Source organism: Clavelina lepadiformis, chromosome 3 (assembly GCF_947623445.1).
Source record: "Clavelina lepadiformis chromosome 3, kaClaLepa1.1, whole genome shotgun sequence".
Lineage (NCBI taxonomy): Eukaryota > Metazoa > Chordata > Ascidiacea > Aplousobranchia > Clavelinidae > Clavelina > Clavelina lepadiformis.
This window is the reverse complement of record NC_135242.1, coordinates 2,962,553-2,978,247: the sequence shown is the minus strand read 5'-3', so window position 1 is coordinate 2,978,247 and position 15,695 is coordinate 2,962,553. Positions and strand designations below refer to the sequence as shown.

The window sequence follows — 15,695 nt, the reverse complement described above, 5'->3', positions numbered from 1 at the left end:
TCCTCCTTTTAAAAATGAATTTTCGTATAGTTATTATTTGCTGCATAGAAACTACAGTAACTTTTTAATTCGTTTGAATGATAAATACATTTCAGAGACTTAGGAACGCTTTAAGTTGGATGGAGTTAATGGGTTTTGTAATTGCTATCTGTTAACTGACATGATGTTCACGTTGGTTTCGTCGAACGTAAAAAATTTGCGCCAAACCGCAAGATACCTCTGCCCTCTGTTGCCTAACAATCCATCCGGGTTAAGTTCTAACAACGTACTTGGGTAACTCAACACCATGGTAATGCCGTAAGCATTGCTATCTTGCAAGCATTGTGTCTTTCCATTATTAAGAGACCAGGTTTAGCCTCACAGACAGTAGAAGTGTCTCGTTAGATATCGTGACGTCACTGTTTATCTCTGACGAAGGTCAGATAAAGAGTAGTTCAGATATTTTCTGCAAACTAGCGTTACGCTTCAGCAATTAACGGTGTTAATAAATCTCAAGTTTTTTGTGGTCTTAAAATAAAAGTTTTGAAACGGTTTCCAGTGAGCGCATTGTTGAAATAAGAAGCGCGCTTGAAATCGTTCCCCGATTCATTGCTTGTTTTTAGAAAATTGAAAGTAGCTTTACGATTATTTTGTCGCGACTGAGGCGTTGTTCAGTGCATGCGATTCTAGAAATAATATAATGAGGAGTGACGAACATTACCTTTTCTCAAACTAGCTAACGAAGGAGTTGAGCAGAATTTGATATAGTTTTATAGCTTCAACAAAAGGGAGTCAACTTGGGAATGTGGTCATTTTGAAGCATCGAAGCTGATATTTCTTTTGCAGAGCCAGTTGATTCTGGTTTTAAATGTTAACATGGTTTGTTGTGATAACAAAATCGTCCAATGCGGTTTGCTGCAATAGTGTTTGCTGTTAGGATTCGCTATTGCTACCTCACACACAATAATTTCTTGGAATGTTGAAATGGAATTTCTTCTATTCGTAATGTTGTGGTTAAAAATCAAGCACTTACTAGCATCCGGAGAACGTCGAGCTTATTGTAGGCTAATTTCGGGTGCACGGTGACATTAGGTGATGTCATGTATAATACACAGGCTTAGGTAGAACGATTGCTATGTTTAAAAGTAGTTCCACTTAAGTCAGCCTAATGCTTTCTTTGTGTTCAAGTTTAGCCGCTCAGGTAGGGTATAAAGCTGTTGGTGGCAACGTGTTATTACCCAGTTGTCCGCGCTAAGCTTCAAAGGTAAGAGTTGGCAAGATGCAAATCTCTTTACGTATCATTGCATCTCTTGCCTTCTCAGCGCTATCTTGGTTGGTGGTCAGTTTAATTTTCCCACCTGGGGTACAAGGGGCCGGTCAGGGGCCTTCGAATTGGAAAAGGAGACCTGACACCTTTCTCCACAACGTTTCCGTCCCTTCTATTTTAGCCCCAGGTTGGTATTTTATTTTTTTCATGTCCTGATCAGTTAAAAGTAAACGTTTGTTGACTATTAGCATGTTACATTCTGTGCATGATACAAGAGGAAGCTTTCTTATGGTCGATTTCACGTTTATACATTTGCAAGTTAAGCATTGAAAAAGTTTGACTACGACTCAACCGTTCATTTAAATAAGTTATTCGAGTTTGTATTAAAATTATGTCAAAAAATTTTGACCGACACAAGTCATTCACAAATCCCTTTTTTGCCCGGCTTTTGCGTGAGGTTTGAATATTTGCAAAAACCCGGACTTTTGTCTCCTCAAAGCGACCCGGGTAAATACGAAGTGAAGGACACCTCCGCTCAATCGTTGAAAGGTGAAACCACCAAATAAACAACAAAATCCTTGAAGCTCTCTTATCGCTTTTAGCGATAAGATTAACAAAAGGCTTAAAAACGGACGCCGCCAGTATCGAAAAGTCTGGTTAAAAGTTATTATTTGGCCTTGGGTCATTTGATATCTCGGCAAAATGTCCTAATGTGCATAAAACGCGCTTATCAGCACAGCTGGGTGGTAATTCTAATATCTTCTAAGCAATCGAATGATTTTAAAGATTGTTACGGATCCAACACTTGAGTAGCAAACTGATCTTTTAAAACAGACAAGATTCATTTTGCGCTTGCCATACTTATCATCAAACAAGATCGCTCTTGGACTTGAAACAGTTTGCTTGGTATCTAAGATAAGAAATGAACATTTTGTGTTCAGTTGTTACAATGTTACAAGCTCAGCTTTTTGTCTTTGCTAAAATAAAGTGAAATGTGAGTTACTGGCGGTATACGTCTAACTCTTATTTATTTTACTCGCAGAATCTCTCGACGTGCCGTTTGTGCCGATTCCAACCAAGTCGTCGTACGTTCCAGGTACATTTTGGTCCATTCTGTTTAGTTCATTCTGCCGCACATGTTAAGTATGGCTTTTCTGAAATACGGAGTATTATTCGCAGAGCTAATAACATCGCCAATTGACCTTCTTTACATGATTGACGGGTCGTGGTCCGTGGATGAGAGCGAATTCGACCAGATAAAGTGTCTCTTTCAGAACCTCACTCACTACTTTGACGTGCGATACCCGAGGGTAAACAAAATTTCAAAGCTCAAAATTTAATCCCTAATCCTTGTTGCTTGGTTGATTCTAAATGCGTTTGTCAATCTTCGGTCAAGAAAAGTCCTGGAAATTTTTAAGAATTCTCAGAATATTTTTTGGCCGTTTTCAACTGCTTGGTAAAGTTATATTTTATGGATTGAACAAGATTGTATTAGTTCAAGTGTTAACATCAAAATGGTGCATAAGACAGAATAACTTATAAGTTTTTCTATTTTGACAGTAACTCTTACACAAAAAGGTTATCATGGCCTATTATTTGGTGTGAAAACCGTACGTTAAAGTTTCCTTTACTAAAAAGTTAATGCACTCCATCAATCACGGGTTTTGTTTAATGTCAAACTTGTAATTAGGTTCGTGTAGCCGCCATACAGCTTGGCTCACACAGAAGATCAGAATTTGGTCTGCGCCGTTATCACACCAAAGCTGACGTCATCATGGGTGAGTCATCGTCACGTGATTCTTGGTTTTATTGAGTTTTATCGGCGAAACTAGATCAGTTGTTATTGCTTGAGTGGATTTAACCCAGTGCGACTAACTTGCAGATTACGTAAATGCGATTGTGGTTGATGAGTGGTTCTTATTAATACAATGCCTTTTTGTTTACGCTTTCAGCGCTGAAAGGCTTGACAAGACGTGGTAGTAGGACTTTTCTTGGGCGTTCATTGCGATTTGCGCGGCAAAGGATAATCACAACTTCCGCCAGCGGGCGCGAAAACGTTCCAAAGATCGTAATTGTATTGACTGATGGGAAATCGGCAGATGCAGTTGAAGATGCCGCGGTCAAGTTACGAAATGTTCCCAATACAGCCGTGATCGCCGTCGGAATGCACACTGCTCAACAGGTAATTACAAATATAATTTCCCTTCCCACACGAGTAACGTGTTTCGGAAACATTGTTTTACTTTACCAGGCAGAATTGCACGCGGTGGCTGGAGACTCCTCTGGTGTATTATTTGCCGACAACACCGCTCAACTTTGCAAACTTTGGCCTAATTTGCACCAGGCTATCTTGCACAAGTTAACAGGTAACACAGATTTTTGCGAACAAACGCGCGAAAAATATCAACGTTAAGATCATCGCTCGAAATTCGTCCCTCAACGCTCATTGGCCAATCTTGATTGCAGTGAAGCAGAAATTCAGGCGTTAAATTCTTTTATACCCGAATTTTTCCAATACCCCAAAAATGTTAATGAATTTGACTTTTACACCCACTTGAATTAGCATGTGTCTGGCCTGACAAAGCCACAGATGATGAGTTTGCGTTTTTAAAAGCGTGTCTCATTGGTTTACCTAAATCGGTCTGACCTTTTCACCCTCACTCTATCAAATGACGCCTTCAGCGTTTAGTGCTATTTGTCTGCGGTTACAAACACTTAACTCCTTATGCATACGTTGCTGTGCATAATAGTTTTATATTTGTCGTAAATCTTGTTTAATTGCATAAAGTGTGAACCAGATAACTGTTTTGTTGTCGTGCAGAAATGTACAGCAGACCCTTACCAGCGCTAACCGGCTTACACCTTTCCGTCATCGCCGAAAATGCAGTCACGCTTCGTTGGCGAAGACCCACGCAACTGGTGACGTCATACCTAGTGCAATACAAGCCGGTGGATGCCCCTGAAGAAGATTTCAGGGATCTGCAATCTCCTACAGGTTTTTCCTACTTGTTAATTGTCTTGTATGTTTGATGAAAATGAGAAGTTCCCATTTTTAAACGTGTTCTTAACCAACTACAGCCATCATGGGTTTTAGAGTTCAGTTAAAGTTCCTGTACGGGATGTAGCATGTGTTTGCAATCTTCTTCATTAATGTTTCCATTAATTAATATTATATATCAATCTTCTTCTTTCCGTCTTTGATGCGTAGGTATATTTTACGTCAATACATCTCCAAATATTATTTAGTATTTGTATTTATGTGGATTACCTCGCCTTAATATAGACACCTTTTTTGCAGAACGTTATTCAAACGTTTTATAACATTACAGCTTTATATCCGACCGAAGATAAAACAAAATTTCTTGTTTCTTTACGGATGTCTTATCATGCCGTATTGCTACGGCTTATTACACACAAAGCTTTCTTCGGAATGGATTTTACGTTTGTTTAGTTTAATCAAATGATCTGGCTAAGATAAAGAAATGTAAAATCCGCCAAAGAACATTCTCTGTGTAAATACAACCAAAGTGATAAGACTAAACGAATTTGGTGTAGTCTGAAGATGTGATGCTATCAGCGTTCGCATTCAAACAATTTGAAATTCCTGAAACGGCTGTAATTGGGTTAAAGCTTATGTAACGTTTCGCTTTAGTTCGCTAAATTCTCCATCACGTGGCTTCCTAACAAGATCAGAAATACCGAGAAATGTGCTGTAAAGATAACTTAATCGGCCAGCTTGCATATTATGTTATTTTTATTTTCTTCAATTTCATCTTTCTCTTCAGGTCTCGAAGAAATGATGCTGCAAAATCTTCAGACGACCTCCTATCTCATGCAAGTGACGTCGGTCGGTCCCAACTCGAGGTCGCCTCCAGCGGAAATGACATTCGACATGGCTTGCGCGGGGGCTAAAGTTGACATATTGGTCGTCGCTGACGAGTCATGGTGGGTGGTTTTGGACAAAAAGTAGCCTCTTTTAAATTGCTCACAGCCTATACTTTTGTCTATGACCGCATTTCTGTTTCAAAGTGTGCACCTCATTAACATTTAAGTTTTGGTTGACAAAAAGTTTTGGATTTGTTGACCCGGTAAAGCATAGAGTCTAATCCGAAGTTTAATTGATGTGTGCTTCCGTACTTGGCTTTCTGCTGCTTTTACCTTTTACCATTCGCATTGTGTTAGCTTACCCAATGATACACCTGCTGCGGGGTCAACTTAACATCATTGTTGAAGTGTAAAATTCTTCTACAAAATATATACATCTGACAGGATTCGGCAGTGATATTATAGAGTTGCGAGTTACAACTTTGCTTTCAATACATAATACTTGTATAGGGCAGTGAAACATTACATTTCTGGTGACGAAATACAAGTGCAACGTGTGTTACATACTTACATTCACCTTTTTTGCGCCATCACACATTTACTCACATGCTTCAGCAGCTGTAATCCAGATAGCAAATAAAGAACATTAATACACAAAAATCCCTGCAACCTAGTTAAAGCCTGGCATATAGAAACTGATTCGGTGGGATTAAGTTGCTGTATGGTCACCATCCTTATGTATTAACCAACTGTAGTTGATAACCATGTTCTGCTGAACTTAATTTTAAATGCGCTTACAGGAGTGTTCGTGCTGAAAATTTTGAAAAGATCCGGGAATTCCTGCATTCATTTTCCGATGGATTCCTCATTGGCCACCAAGCGGCGAGAATGGGGATCATCCTCTACTCTACCAGGCCAAGATACGTGGCACCACTTGCAACCTACAGCGAAAAAAGTCAACTACACCACAGGATAAACACGATATCGTAAGTAAAACAGAATTACAGGGTTGTGGTGATGTTGATTTCAACTAAAGTTTACGCCATTCGTGCGCCTTTGACATCGGGAAATTACAGGTACGTTGGCGGCCGCACAAACACCGGTCTTGGGCTTGGATACGCGCTCGAATACGGGTTCCAATATGCTAGAGTTGATGCCCTTAAACTTGTTGTGGTCGTGACAGATGGCAAGTCGGATGATGACGTCACGCAGAACGCACAAGTGAGTATAATGCATCTGGCAACCAATTGAAATGATTGTATTTGTACCTCGATAGTTTTTTGCCAACAGGATAATCATTTCGGCTGGAAGTAGCTGCATTGTGATAAAATGACGTAACGTGACGTCGTGTTTTTAGGGTCTGATCAACAACGGCGCCATTCTTCTATCTGTAGGAGTCGGGTCGAAAATCGAAAATTCCGATCTTGTCAAAATGGCCTCTGAACCCACGAAAGAACACGTTTACCACGTTGACTCCTACGATGACTTGCTCGATCTGCAAGCACCCCTGGTCGGCTCCGTGTGCTCAAGGGTTTTGAAAAGATACAGCACGAGTAAGAATTTGCATTTTGACTATCAAATTTAAAAAAAATCTCTTGACATCCAATAAGCTAAAAACTGCCGTCTACAGTGGTTAAAGCATATTCGGTTTTCTAATAAGAACCGTTCTTTTTAATTATCAGTCGAGCCTGCTTTAACCCCGCCTGCAAATATCAGAGTCACGCACGTGACCGAAGCGACGGTCACGGTTGAATGGGAAGAGCGGGAGCCTGACGCAGTGACAGGTTATCAGGTGACGTATGATGGTGAAAATCAGGTGGTGCACAGGACCATGGCAAAGAACGACAGGTGTCTGACAACTTGACAAGTCGGGAATTTTTACTTACTGAAAGCTGTTGCCTTTGCAGATGTAACTTTGCGTTTCGTCTTTCTGTGGTAGGTACTTGGACATAACAGGCCTGCATCCGGGCTACTTTTATTCGATTTCAATATTTGCAACTGGTTACCGGAAAAACAGCCCCATTGTGAATGTCAATGCCACTACAGGTAAGTTACTTGTTTATTTCGTTTTCTTTGTGCTCGTAAATTAGTATTAATTAGTCAATTTTTATAAATTAGTAATTATTATTGTTAAAAGTGTTCTTCTGTTCGTCGTGTGTTCGTGCCTCGGTTGCCTAATGGATAAGGCATTGGCCTCCTAAGCCAGGGATTGTGGGTTCGAGTCCCATCCGAGGTGGTGTCTCATTTTTGTTGTGTATTAGCGTTACCTGCCCCAAGGCGAATAGAAACAGCGCAAGTTACGGATTCGTCTGCATTGATTTCCTGGACGGCAGGATCTCAACAAGCCATCGGATACAACATCATGGTCTTTTTACGTCGTAGCGGAGAGCCAATTTCATCACTCAGTACAGGTATCAGCCTACGCCGCTTTAGGTATAACTGGTACACGCAGGCGGAACTTATACACAGTACATGTAATATGTGTTATAAGGGTCTTAATGTTACAGAAGGCAATGCCACGTCGATGACAATTGAACATCTTTTGCCTGGGAACGAATACCTGTTACACGTCACAGCCAGGTATCCCAACGGAAAGCAAAGTGAGCCTAGCCAAGTTAACGTCGACACAGGTAAGCATCAGTTAATTACTAAGGACGGTTTAGAGCCTCTTTGTTCTTGTGTTTCTTTCCTAGACTAATAGTTTTAAAATGCAACATTTGTTTCTTTAATTTTTTTTTTAATTGATTTAAGAATCAAATTTTTGAGTAAATATTCCGGTTATCTTAACGATTTTACGCATATCTCACTTCATGAAATCAAAATCGCTTAATCGGTATGACAATTACCAGTTATGGCGGCTCCCAGCCACGTCAACGTTTATGACGTAAGTGAAACGTCTTTATTCGTGGAATGGTCAAGAGTGATGACTCGACACGGCGGTGACTTTGACAACTACGATTCCGCAACGGATGGAACTGCAGACAACCCCGTCACTTATGAAGTCGAAATTGCGGAAACAGGAAACGGTGTCTTGCATTCTATAACTTTCGACCCGAGGGAACCACCAATCAACGATGACGTTGTGACTGACAACGTCATCGACAGTGATGTCATAAGTGCACGATTTCGTAATCTTGTTCCTGGAATTGAATATACCATTTCTGTACAGGTAGATTCTTTTCGGAAAAGAAGCGTGCGCTAATTTCTACCACAGGGTAGACTAAAATTGTTTTTACATGAGAAAGTGTATTTATTCCATAATATTAACAAAATTATTTTGATTTTTGTTTGTTTGTTTTATGTTCATCATTCATGAATGACTGTTGTTGGATTGTTGAAAAATTTCGTACTTATTAGAGTTTATTTTGACCGCAGGCAGTAGAGTACAGCCGCAACTTAAGAAGTCCAGCGGTTGAGACGAGAGTTCGAACGCTTCCAGGCTCACTTCAACTTGACTTGGTGATGATGGTAGAAGCCTCGCCTCATTTAAGTGACCGTGAGATGGCGTTAGTGCGATCATTCCTATCTTCTTTGGTCAGGGCATACGGGCAAAGCGGGACGCAAACCAGGTAGCAACCGTTGACATAAAGCTTTATACCGCGTCTTGCAGCATTCATAACAAAATATGTTTGCGATTTGCAGGATTGGAGCAATGATTTTGTCCAACCCTCCCAGAAGCTTGTTTGAATTAGACAGCTCGGCAGATTCTGATGCCATGCTGAGAAAAGTTAACAGCATTAAGAAGACTTTTGGAACACAAACGCTTACCGAGGATATTTTTCTTGATGCTCTCCGGGTAATTTTTCATTTAGCCTGCACCCTCTGCTTGTAATGTTTAGATTATTACCTTCATACATTTTTGTGTGTTCCTTCATTTAATGAACATGCTCATGTTTCGTTTATTTTGATAGCGTTTATTTATGCAGGGTGCCTTCCAACACAGTAGACCGGGAGTTCCTAAAATCATGCTTCTGTTGAATACCAATCAGCATCACACAAACATTTTACCTCGAATCCGCCTGTTAACCGACATGGGCATTATTCCAATCGTTGTTCAGATGATGTCATCTGACCCCAGACCAAGGTAATTCCGGCCGATGAATCGTCTGCGTCGATATATGTGTCTATTATTTTACATTAGTTATGATTATTGCTTACATTTATAGCTTACTTTAATTCTTTTTAACTTTCTTTTCAGTGAAGTGGAACGTCAATATTCTGTGGGTAGTTTTGACTCACTGTATTTGGTCCTGCCTCGTCTGGTTGGCGACTTTAACAAAATTGCCTCAAATCCACCGGAACATATTCGCAACGAGCGAAAGCTGGTTCCATCGCAGTTTCAAGTTCATAATCTGACATCAAAGTGAGTTCTTTTTCAACTAAAGTTACAAAGGATATTTCCTTTGGCAAAATAATTTAAATAAACGTTAAATTTGTTAATGTTTTTCTTGTGGTTACCATATTTAGGACGGCAATTCTCGCTTGGACGAAGCCGCAGGTCGAACCTCGTCTGTACAGGATTCGAGTATCCTCTGACGGGCATGACGTCATTACTGATGAGCTTCCGCAAGTGTAAGTTTAAACAGGCACCTTACCCTTACAAAGCACGAAGTGGATGGTATTACAGTGTATTGCAAACCAATACACCTTGTAATTATCTTACAGGGACGTCGGCATAATACTGAATGACCTACGACCTTCCGCGTCATATCACGTGATCTTGGAAGCAGTGGGCCGGAACGCAAATGCATATAGTGAACTTGGATTTGTGACTTTACCCGGAATCGATGTTGGGGAAACCCCAGTTAAATTGGAGAGCTTTGACAACCTAAATGCTTTTCTAAATAAATTGCAAGACGAAACGAATCCAAGTTACTCAACTGAGCTTACCGCTACAGCTTCGAGCTCAACAACCACTTCATCCACAACAACTACGACCTTCTCAACACTCGCAACTACGTCGAAACTAAATATCCTTGAAAGTGGCCTGTCTTTGCAACCGACACGTTCTGACGTAAATCTGGCCACGATATCACCAGTCGCACAACCAGAGCACGAAGTACAGGATGATAACTTGTTGGTGAAACCTTCGCTTAGAGATCCACGTGTATCAGCTACAACTGTAAATGCTGCCACAAACGTCACATCACGACCCAATCTTATCACTGGCCATCATGACGTAGACAAAGTGGAAGCAGATCTTGGCTTTAATGACAATCCTCAAGGCGGTAGCGATACTGGATTTAACGGAGAAGTTCCTTTGTCATCGAATAACTTCCAGGATCTAGATTTCTCCCATGATTCGGAGCTTGACGAGGAAGAAGAAGCGATCAGTCGAAGAGGTAAGAAACGGAAAGTTAGACAGTTGGTCTTTAGAATAATTTATTTTAAAAGTATTAGTGCGCACTTTTTTTTAAATTTTTCTGCCAATCTAAACAACCTTTACAATCATTTGCACTGTTTTTCATTCAACGCAGACTTTTCATTTTTATATTTCCTGCAAAAATCTAGACATAACTGACGAAGAAGAAAGATCAAACGAATACAGCGCTCCAGCGTCATCTGGCGGTACAATAACGGCCTCTGCGGTCTTTCCTAAAGATGAAGCGTTTGTAAATCTTACTTCAGCGCATTTTACCAAAATAACTGACTGGTCTTTGAAACTATCGTGGAATCCTTACACTGGGGCAGGGAAGCGAATCAGGTGAGATAAAATTATTCGTTTTAGATGTTTCTCAAGTCTAAAATTTTGTAGAATCGTCGAATACTAAAGTGACATGTTGGCTACTGTGTTTGAAACTTAAAAGAAACGTACAAGTCACCTCTAGACTTTGCCAACACTTCTTCGACTTTTTATGGCACGGTATTAGCTTTAACTGTTCGGCGTTTAAAACAAATCACAGTTGATGGTTGTTGTTACGATAGGTACAAAGTCCTGGTTGAACGCCAAGGAAATGACAACCTTTATACCCACTTCCGTAAAAAATTGGTTGAACGCGGTTCCACCGAGCAGAACTTTGCTAAACTTGAGCCTGCAACTTTCTACCGGTTTACAATACAAGCGGTGGTGAAAGGGAGAGGCGCTAGAATTATTACACTGGCTATTCTAGAGCAAAAGGTTATTGTTAAGTTATTAATTAACGAAGGTTTAATTAACAACTAAGTTGTTTATTAAAAGAAGAATTTGCAAAGATCTGATAGGATGTATTTTTAGACCAAGGTCCAACACCCGATATTGAATGAAGTCACCTTCACAAACACAACTTCCGCAAAGCTGACTTGGAAGACTTTCCGTCCTCCGGCTCCAGAGTATCACATCTTAGTCCGGGAAGATTTCGGATCGGGACGAGTAGCTGCTCTTAAAACTGTACCACAAGCGACACTACGCGGCGTAACCTTTATCACTGGTAAAAATATTCAACTATGTTTGTAAACAAATTCACCATTACCCTTGTATTCATGACTTAAATCATGAGTTATGTTTTAACTTAGGTTTGGAACCTGGGAGAGATTATCTCGCAAGCGTCGAAGCAGTTTATAAAAACGACTCAAGTGACGCGTCATCGGTTAGATTTACAACCAGTAAGTAGCTCTGTGGAAAAAGAACTCTGACCATTGAGTGGCCCAGCGTGACAGACGTACTCATGTATTTTTCAGGGCCGCAACCTCCTGTAAATTTGGCCATATCGCGAGAGCAAGGCACACTGTATAGAATAACATGGCAGCATCCGCCGGGTGGCCGTACAAAGTATCAATTTAGGTGAGCAAATCATGACGTTTTCAAAAACATAGGCAGCTTTAAAAACCTAAATATTTTACGCCTCTCTGAAATGTATCCAGGTACAAAATAATCGGAAGTTCTCGAGGTGAAGAAACCATGAACCTGAATAGCGAGACAAACTCCTACGATGTCCGGGTTGAAGACAATTCTAGAATATTTATCTTTGCCGCAACCTATAAAGGTAGAACATATTTCTGAGATACACAGCCTCGGTATCATTATATTTTAAGAAGGACATTTCTATTTTTGGATAAATTCACCCAAATAACAATTAATAAATGTAGCGAATTGTATAAATCCTAGAAACCCTAAATATAAATACAATGAGAATTTCTATCTCGGCAAATAAACTAAACTCGTCCTTAGATCTCCTGAAAAGCAAGACAGTTAAAATAAACATGAAGACAAGACCAGAAAGGGAAGGCAGACCGGAAGTAGAGGTCGAAATTGAAGAAGAACAACCGGAAGATGAAGACGACGAGATCGGATCTAATGACGTGCCGGAGATTGGAAATGATGAGCCACCGAATGACCCAGATCCAGACATTAGTAAGATTCCAAACTATTTTAACGGGCGTTATTTACACAAACGCACCCACAAGCCACACATAGAGACACCTTAGTTTTAGAGTCCGTATTATACGACTCTCTATATCTCAGCTTATCTTACCTATCTTGCAACAGTCTGTGTGTTATATCCTACTAATAGGAATGTGTTGATCTGCCTTATAGTTTGCTACGTTGCTGCAGTCATTGATGCCTCCTTGGTGTGTTTTGCATTTAATGTTTGTTTAAACTTACTTTGTTTGCGTAAAATCACTTCAGCGTGCCTTTCTGGTGTCCCCCTTACCCTCACCCTGTAATCAAAGTGCCACGCTTGCCCCATTGCCACTATATGACCTTTTTGATTTGAGTTAGGTCTTTAATGTGATAGTTCTGTACTGTGTAGTGACCTGGTTAGGGGGCCAGTTTGTTTATGATGGGTTTTGAATAAACTTCCGGAATCATCCACCTGCACTTTAAGCCATGAAATGTTCAGGCCTTCCCATGATATTTCAAGCGTCTTTGTATACGTTTTAGCTTGAGCGACGTAACTTACTTTCAGTTCGCTATTGAAAAGATATTTTGTTTGGTCTGCTACGGTTGGTCATAAGCTCGGAATACAAACCTGGCTACACGCGGTTACATCATAACCAGCGACTACCACTAAATCTTATCGTGTCTCGTATGTCTCGAGTCAGGGATCTTTTCTTGAAATTTAACGTAAACGTTTAAAGTTTTTGTATTTTACATAGAGCCTCTTCCCCCGGTGAATTTAGCAGTGATGGAGCATCAGGGAATCACGCACAGAATCTCATGGCAGCATCCGGAAGGTGTGAGATCGGGCTATAAACTTAGGTTGGTATCTGCCTGGACAATATGTAAAGTTTAGTAACTTTTTCTTTGCTCTTCCACGGTTTTGGATGCGCTTAATTTTTAAGTGATTGTCGTAGGAAAATATTTAATGATAAATTTTTCGCAGATACAAAATTGTTGGTGCATCTGCTGGCGCCGATACCGTAACCCTACCGCGTGATGCAACCAATTATGACGTTGATATCAAGGAGAATTCTAGAATTTTTGTCTATGCAAACACATTAAATGGTAAATAAAAGTGCTCATAGACATATTATAACCAGGTTTAAGAATTACGTAACAGGATCTCCATTAATTTTCAGGTGAGTTGTCAAGTGACACCAGGAAAACAAATATTAAAATCAAGCCTCCCAGAGAGGTTCCACCCGCTGGAGATGTCCCCATTTTTAACACAAGTTAGTACCTTCGCGTAAAAAATCATTTTCAAACTCTGTCGCTTCGTTACAGTGCTACTTGTCAACATTACAAAATCTTCCAGGCCAATCACTTTGAGTTGTTTTATCATTGTTCGTTGCAGGACCTCTTCCGCCTGTTAACCTGGCCGTAGCAAGAGAAGACGGGATGACATACCGGGTGACGTGGCAACATCCTCAGGGCGATAGAACTGGTTACAAATTCAGGTAGAGACGTGTAAATATTTGCATACCGTATTCAAATGTTGACCTGTATCCATTTGCAACTCAACTCCCTCGCATGTGGGGTCCTATATATTAGGTGCATTGGCGTACAATTGATTTACGACTTATTTCCTGACAGGTACCGGATTGTTGGTGTAACTAGAGACGCTCAAACGCGAAGCTTGAACGCCGAATCAACGTCGTTTACCGTCGACGTCGCTGATTATTCCAGGTTATTTCTGTATGGAAATACAGTTAAAGGTGCGCATTGGCGGTTTGAAGTCTAGTAATGACGACAAGCTACAAAGGCGAATCTTATAAAACTATTCGTGCGACAGACCCGCTAAAAAGTACAACCGTTCGACTCGACGTAAAAACAAGACCAGAGCGTGACGGGAGACCGATAGTCGATCGGCAAGAAATTGATAACGAAGAAGAAGAAGATGTAGACCGTGAACCGGACACAAGTAAGTAACATCTCTATCTAGCGTTATTTGACGTTCTTAATACAGTAAACGTTGCAAATTGCTTTTAGGACCATTACCACCTGTTAACCTCAGTATAACAAGAGAGCGGGGTACACAATATGACATATCTTGGAGACATCCCGCCGGTCTTAGGAGCGGCTATCGATTCAGGTAGGTGCAGTAAAATTTTCATTCTCTTTTGTATAATTTCTGACGGAGGGAAGATGACCAGGTAGAAACAGCTTAGAACAAATTTTGTTGTTTACTCAGATACAGGGTTGTTGGGGCGACAAAGGCATCCAAGTTAAGGGAATTCCCTCGTGACACAACAAACTTCAAATTAAACATCGAAGACAATTCCAGAATTTTTGTGTACGGAAACACGTTGAAAGGTAAAAAATGTTCAATACTGCAGCAGCAAAACAGCTGCGGTCCTACAACACAAGTAAAGGTACACGCACTGCTGGTCAAAACTGAGTTACATGAAGCTTAAATCAAAACAGCTATATTATATGTATGTGTATATTTGCAGATACTTTGAAAAGCTCCACTGTGCGCTTTGATATAAAAACAAGACCAGAACTCCAAGGTAAGCCAAAGGTTATTCGAACCGATGTTGATGATGATGATGATATCGACGATGATGTAGGACCTGAAAGAGATAATGGTGGGCATATATTGACATTGTCTTAATCAAGCATTGCACACATTACCAAAATACGAGTGTATAATGATAAATTTAAATAATTTACATAAATGTACAATAATATTAAAGGAGATTGAATTAAACTGAAAAGAAAAATATAAATAGTAAACGCAGCTCTGATCTAAAGGCGTAAAACGTGCCATGCAGCCAAACAAGGTATCCTAAAACACATGTTATCTTATTTTTATTGCAAATTACCCCACATATTTTATATAGGTCCATTGCCACCTGTAGACCTTCGTATCATAAGAGAGCGTGGAACACAATACGACATCTCCTGGAAGCATCCGACTGCTGACAGGACTGGATATAGATTCAGGTTTGCCGTTTAATCGGATATAGAAATGCTTAGTATTATTATTATTATTATTATTATTATTATTATTAAAAACACTTTGCTCTCTGCTTACTAGACTTTATCATTCCACTACAAATAGAGCACACAACTATTACTGTACATATGTCTATACACCTGGACTATAAATCTGTTATTTTAGATTGAGAATTAAGGGCGCCGGGAAACGGGAAGAAATTAAAGAATTTGACCGAGATGTAACAAATTTTAAAACAAACCTAAATGACAATTCACGATTACTTCTCTATGGAAGGACACTTAAAGGTAAGAAATTGGTACAAA

General features: G+C 40.1%; 1 protein-coding gene and 1 non-coding gene across 2 annotated transcripts in view; both read left to right on the top strand.

Annotated features, from left to right (window-relative positions):
• LOC143448705 (uncharacterized) overlaps positions 1 to 15,695 on the top strand; it is a 43,851-nt gene that overhangs the window by 4,829 nt on the left and 23,327 nt on the right. Inside the window, exons 4-42 of the mRNA XM_076948551.1 lie at positions 2,289 to 2,342; positions 2,426 to 2,556; positions 2,937 to 3,024; positions 3,199 to 3,428; positions 3,498 to 3,612; positions 4,068 to 4,241; positions 5,032 to 5,191; positions 5,872 to 6,057; positions 6,148 to 6,292; positions 6,429 to 6,624; positions 6,754 to 6,919; positions 7,011 to 7,117; positions 7,333 to 7,482; positions 7,579 to 7,701; positions 7,921 to 8,240; positions 8,447 to 8,640; positions 8,714 to 8,867; positions 8,998 to 9,155; positions 9,270 to 9,434; positions 9,539 to 9,643; positions 9,737 to 10,413; positions 10,583 to 10,775; positions 10,997 to 11,189; positions 11,286 to 11,478; positions 11,564 to 11,653; positions 11,729 to 11,831; positions 11,912 to 12,033; positions 12,219 to 12,401; positions 13,148 to 13,250; positions 13,375 to 13,496; positions 13,571 to 13,663; positions 13,786 to 13,888; positions 14,025 to 14,146; positions 14,224 to 14,352; positions 14,421 to 14,523; positions 14,623 to 14,744; positions 14,885 to 15,019; positions 15,275 to 15,377; positions 15,556 to 15,677. Coding sequence (XP_076804666.1) covers positions 2,289 to 2,342; positions 2,426 to 2,556; positions 2,937 to 3,024; positions 3,199 to 3,428; positions 3,498 to 3,612; positions 4,068 to 4,241; positions 5,032 to 5,191; positions 5,872 to 6,057; positions 6,148 to 6,292; positions 6,429 to 6,624; positions 6,754 to 6,919; positions 7,011 to 7,117; positions 7,333 to 7,482; positions 7,579 to 7,701; positions 7,921 to 8,240; positions 8,447 to 8,640; positions 8,714 to 8,867; positions 8,998 to 9,155; positions 9,270 to 9,434; positions 9,539 to 9,643; positions 9,737 to 10,413; positions 10,583 to 10,775; positions 10,997 to 11,189; positions 11,286 to 11,478; positions 11,564 to 11,653; positions 11,729 to 11,831; positions 11,912 to 12,033; positions 12,219 to 12,401; positions 13,148 to 13,250; positions 13,375 to 13,496; positions 13,571 to 13,663; positions 13,786 to 13,888; positions 14,025 to 14,146; positions 14,224 to 14,352; positions 14,421 to 14,523; positions 14,623 to 14,744; positions 14,885 to 15,019; positions 15,275 to 15,377; positions 15,556 to 15,677 — 6,132 coding nt within the window. The remainder of the gene's footprint in view (positions 1 to 2,288; positions 2,343 to 2,425; positions 2,557 to 2,936; positions 3,025 to 3,198; positions 3,429 to 3,497; positions 3,613 to 4,067; positions 4,242 to 5,031; positions 5,192 to 5,871; positions 6,058 to 6,147; positions 6,293 to 6,428; positions 6,625 to 6,753; positions 6,920 to 7,010; positions 7,118 to 7,332; positions 7,483 to 7,578; positions 7,702 to 7,920; positions 8,241 to 8,446; positions 8,641 to 8,713; positions 8,868 to 8,997; positions 9,156 to 9,269; positions 9,435 to 9,538; positions 9,644 to 9,736; positions 10,414 to 10,582; positions 10,776 to 10,996; positions 11,190 to 11,285; positions 11,479 to 11,563; positions 11,654 to 11,728; positions 11,832 to 11,911; positions 12,034 to 12,218; positions 12,402 to 13,147; positions 13,251 to 13,374; positions 13,497 to 13,570; positions 13,664 to 13,785; positions 13,889 to 14,024; positions 14,147 to 14,223; positions 14,353 to 14,420; positions 14,524 to 14,622; positions 14,745 to 14,884; positions 15,020 to 15,274; positions 15,378 to 15,555; positions 15,678 to 15,695) is intronic.
• Positions 7,235 to 7,307, top strand: Trnar-ccu (transfer RNA arginine (anticodon CCU)). The gene has a single exon. It is a non-coding gene; the product is annotated as a tRNA-Arg (tRNA).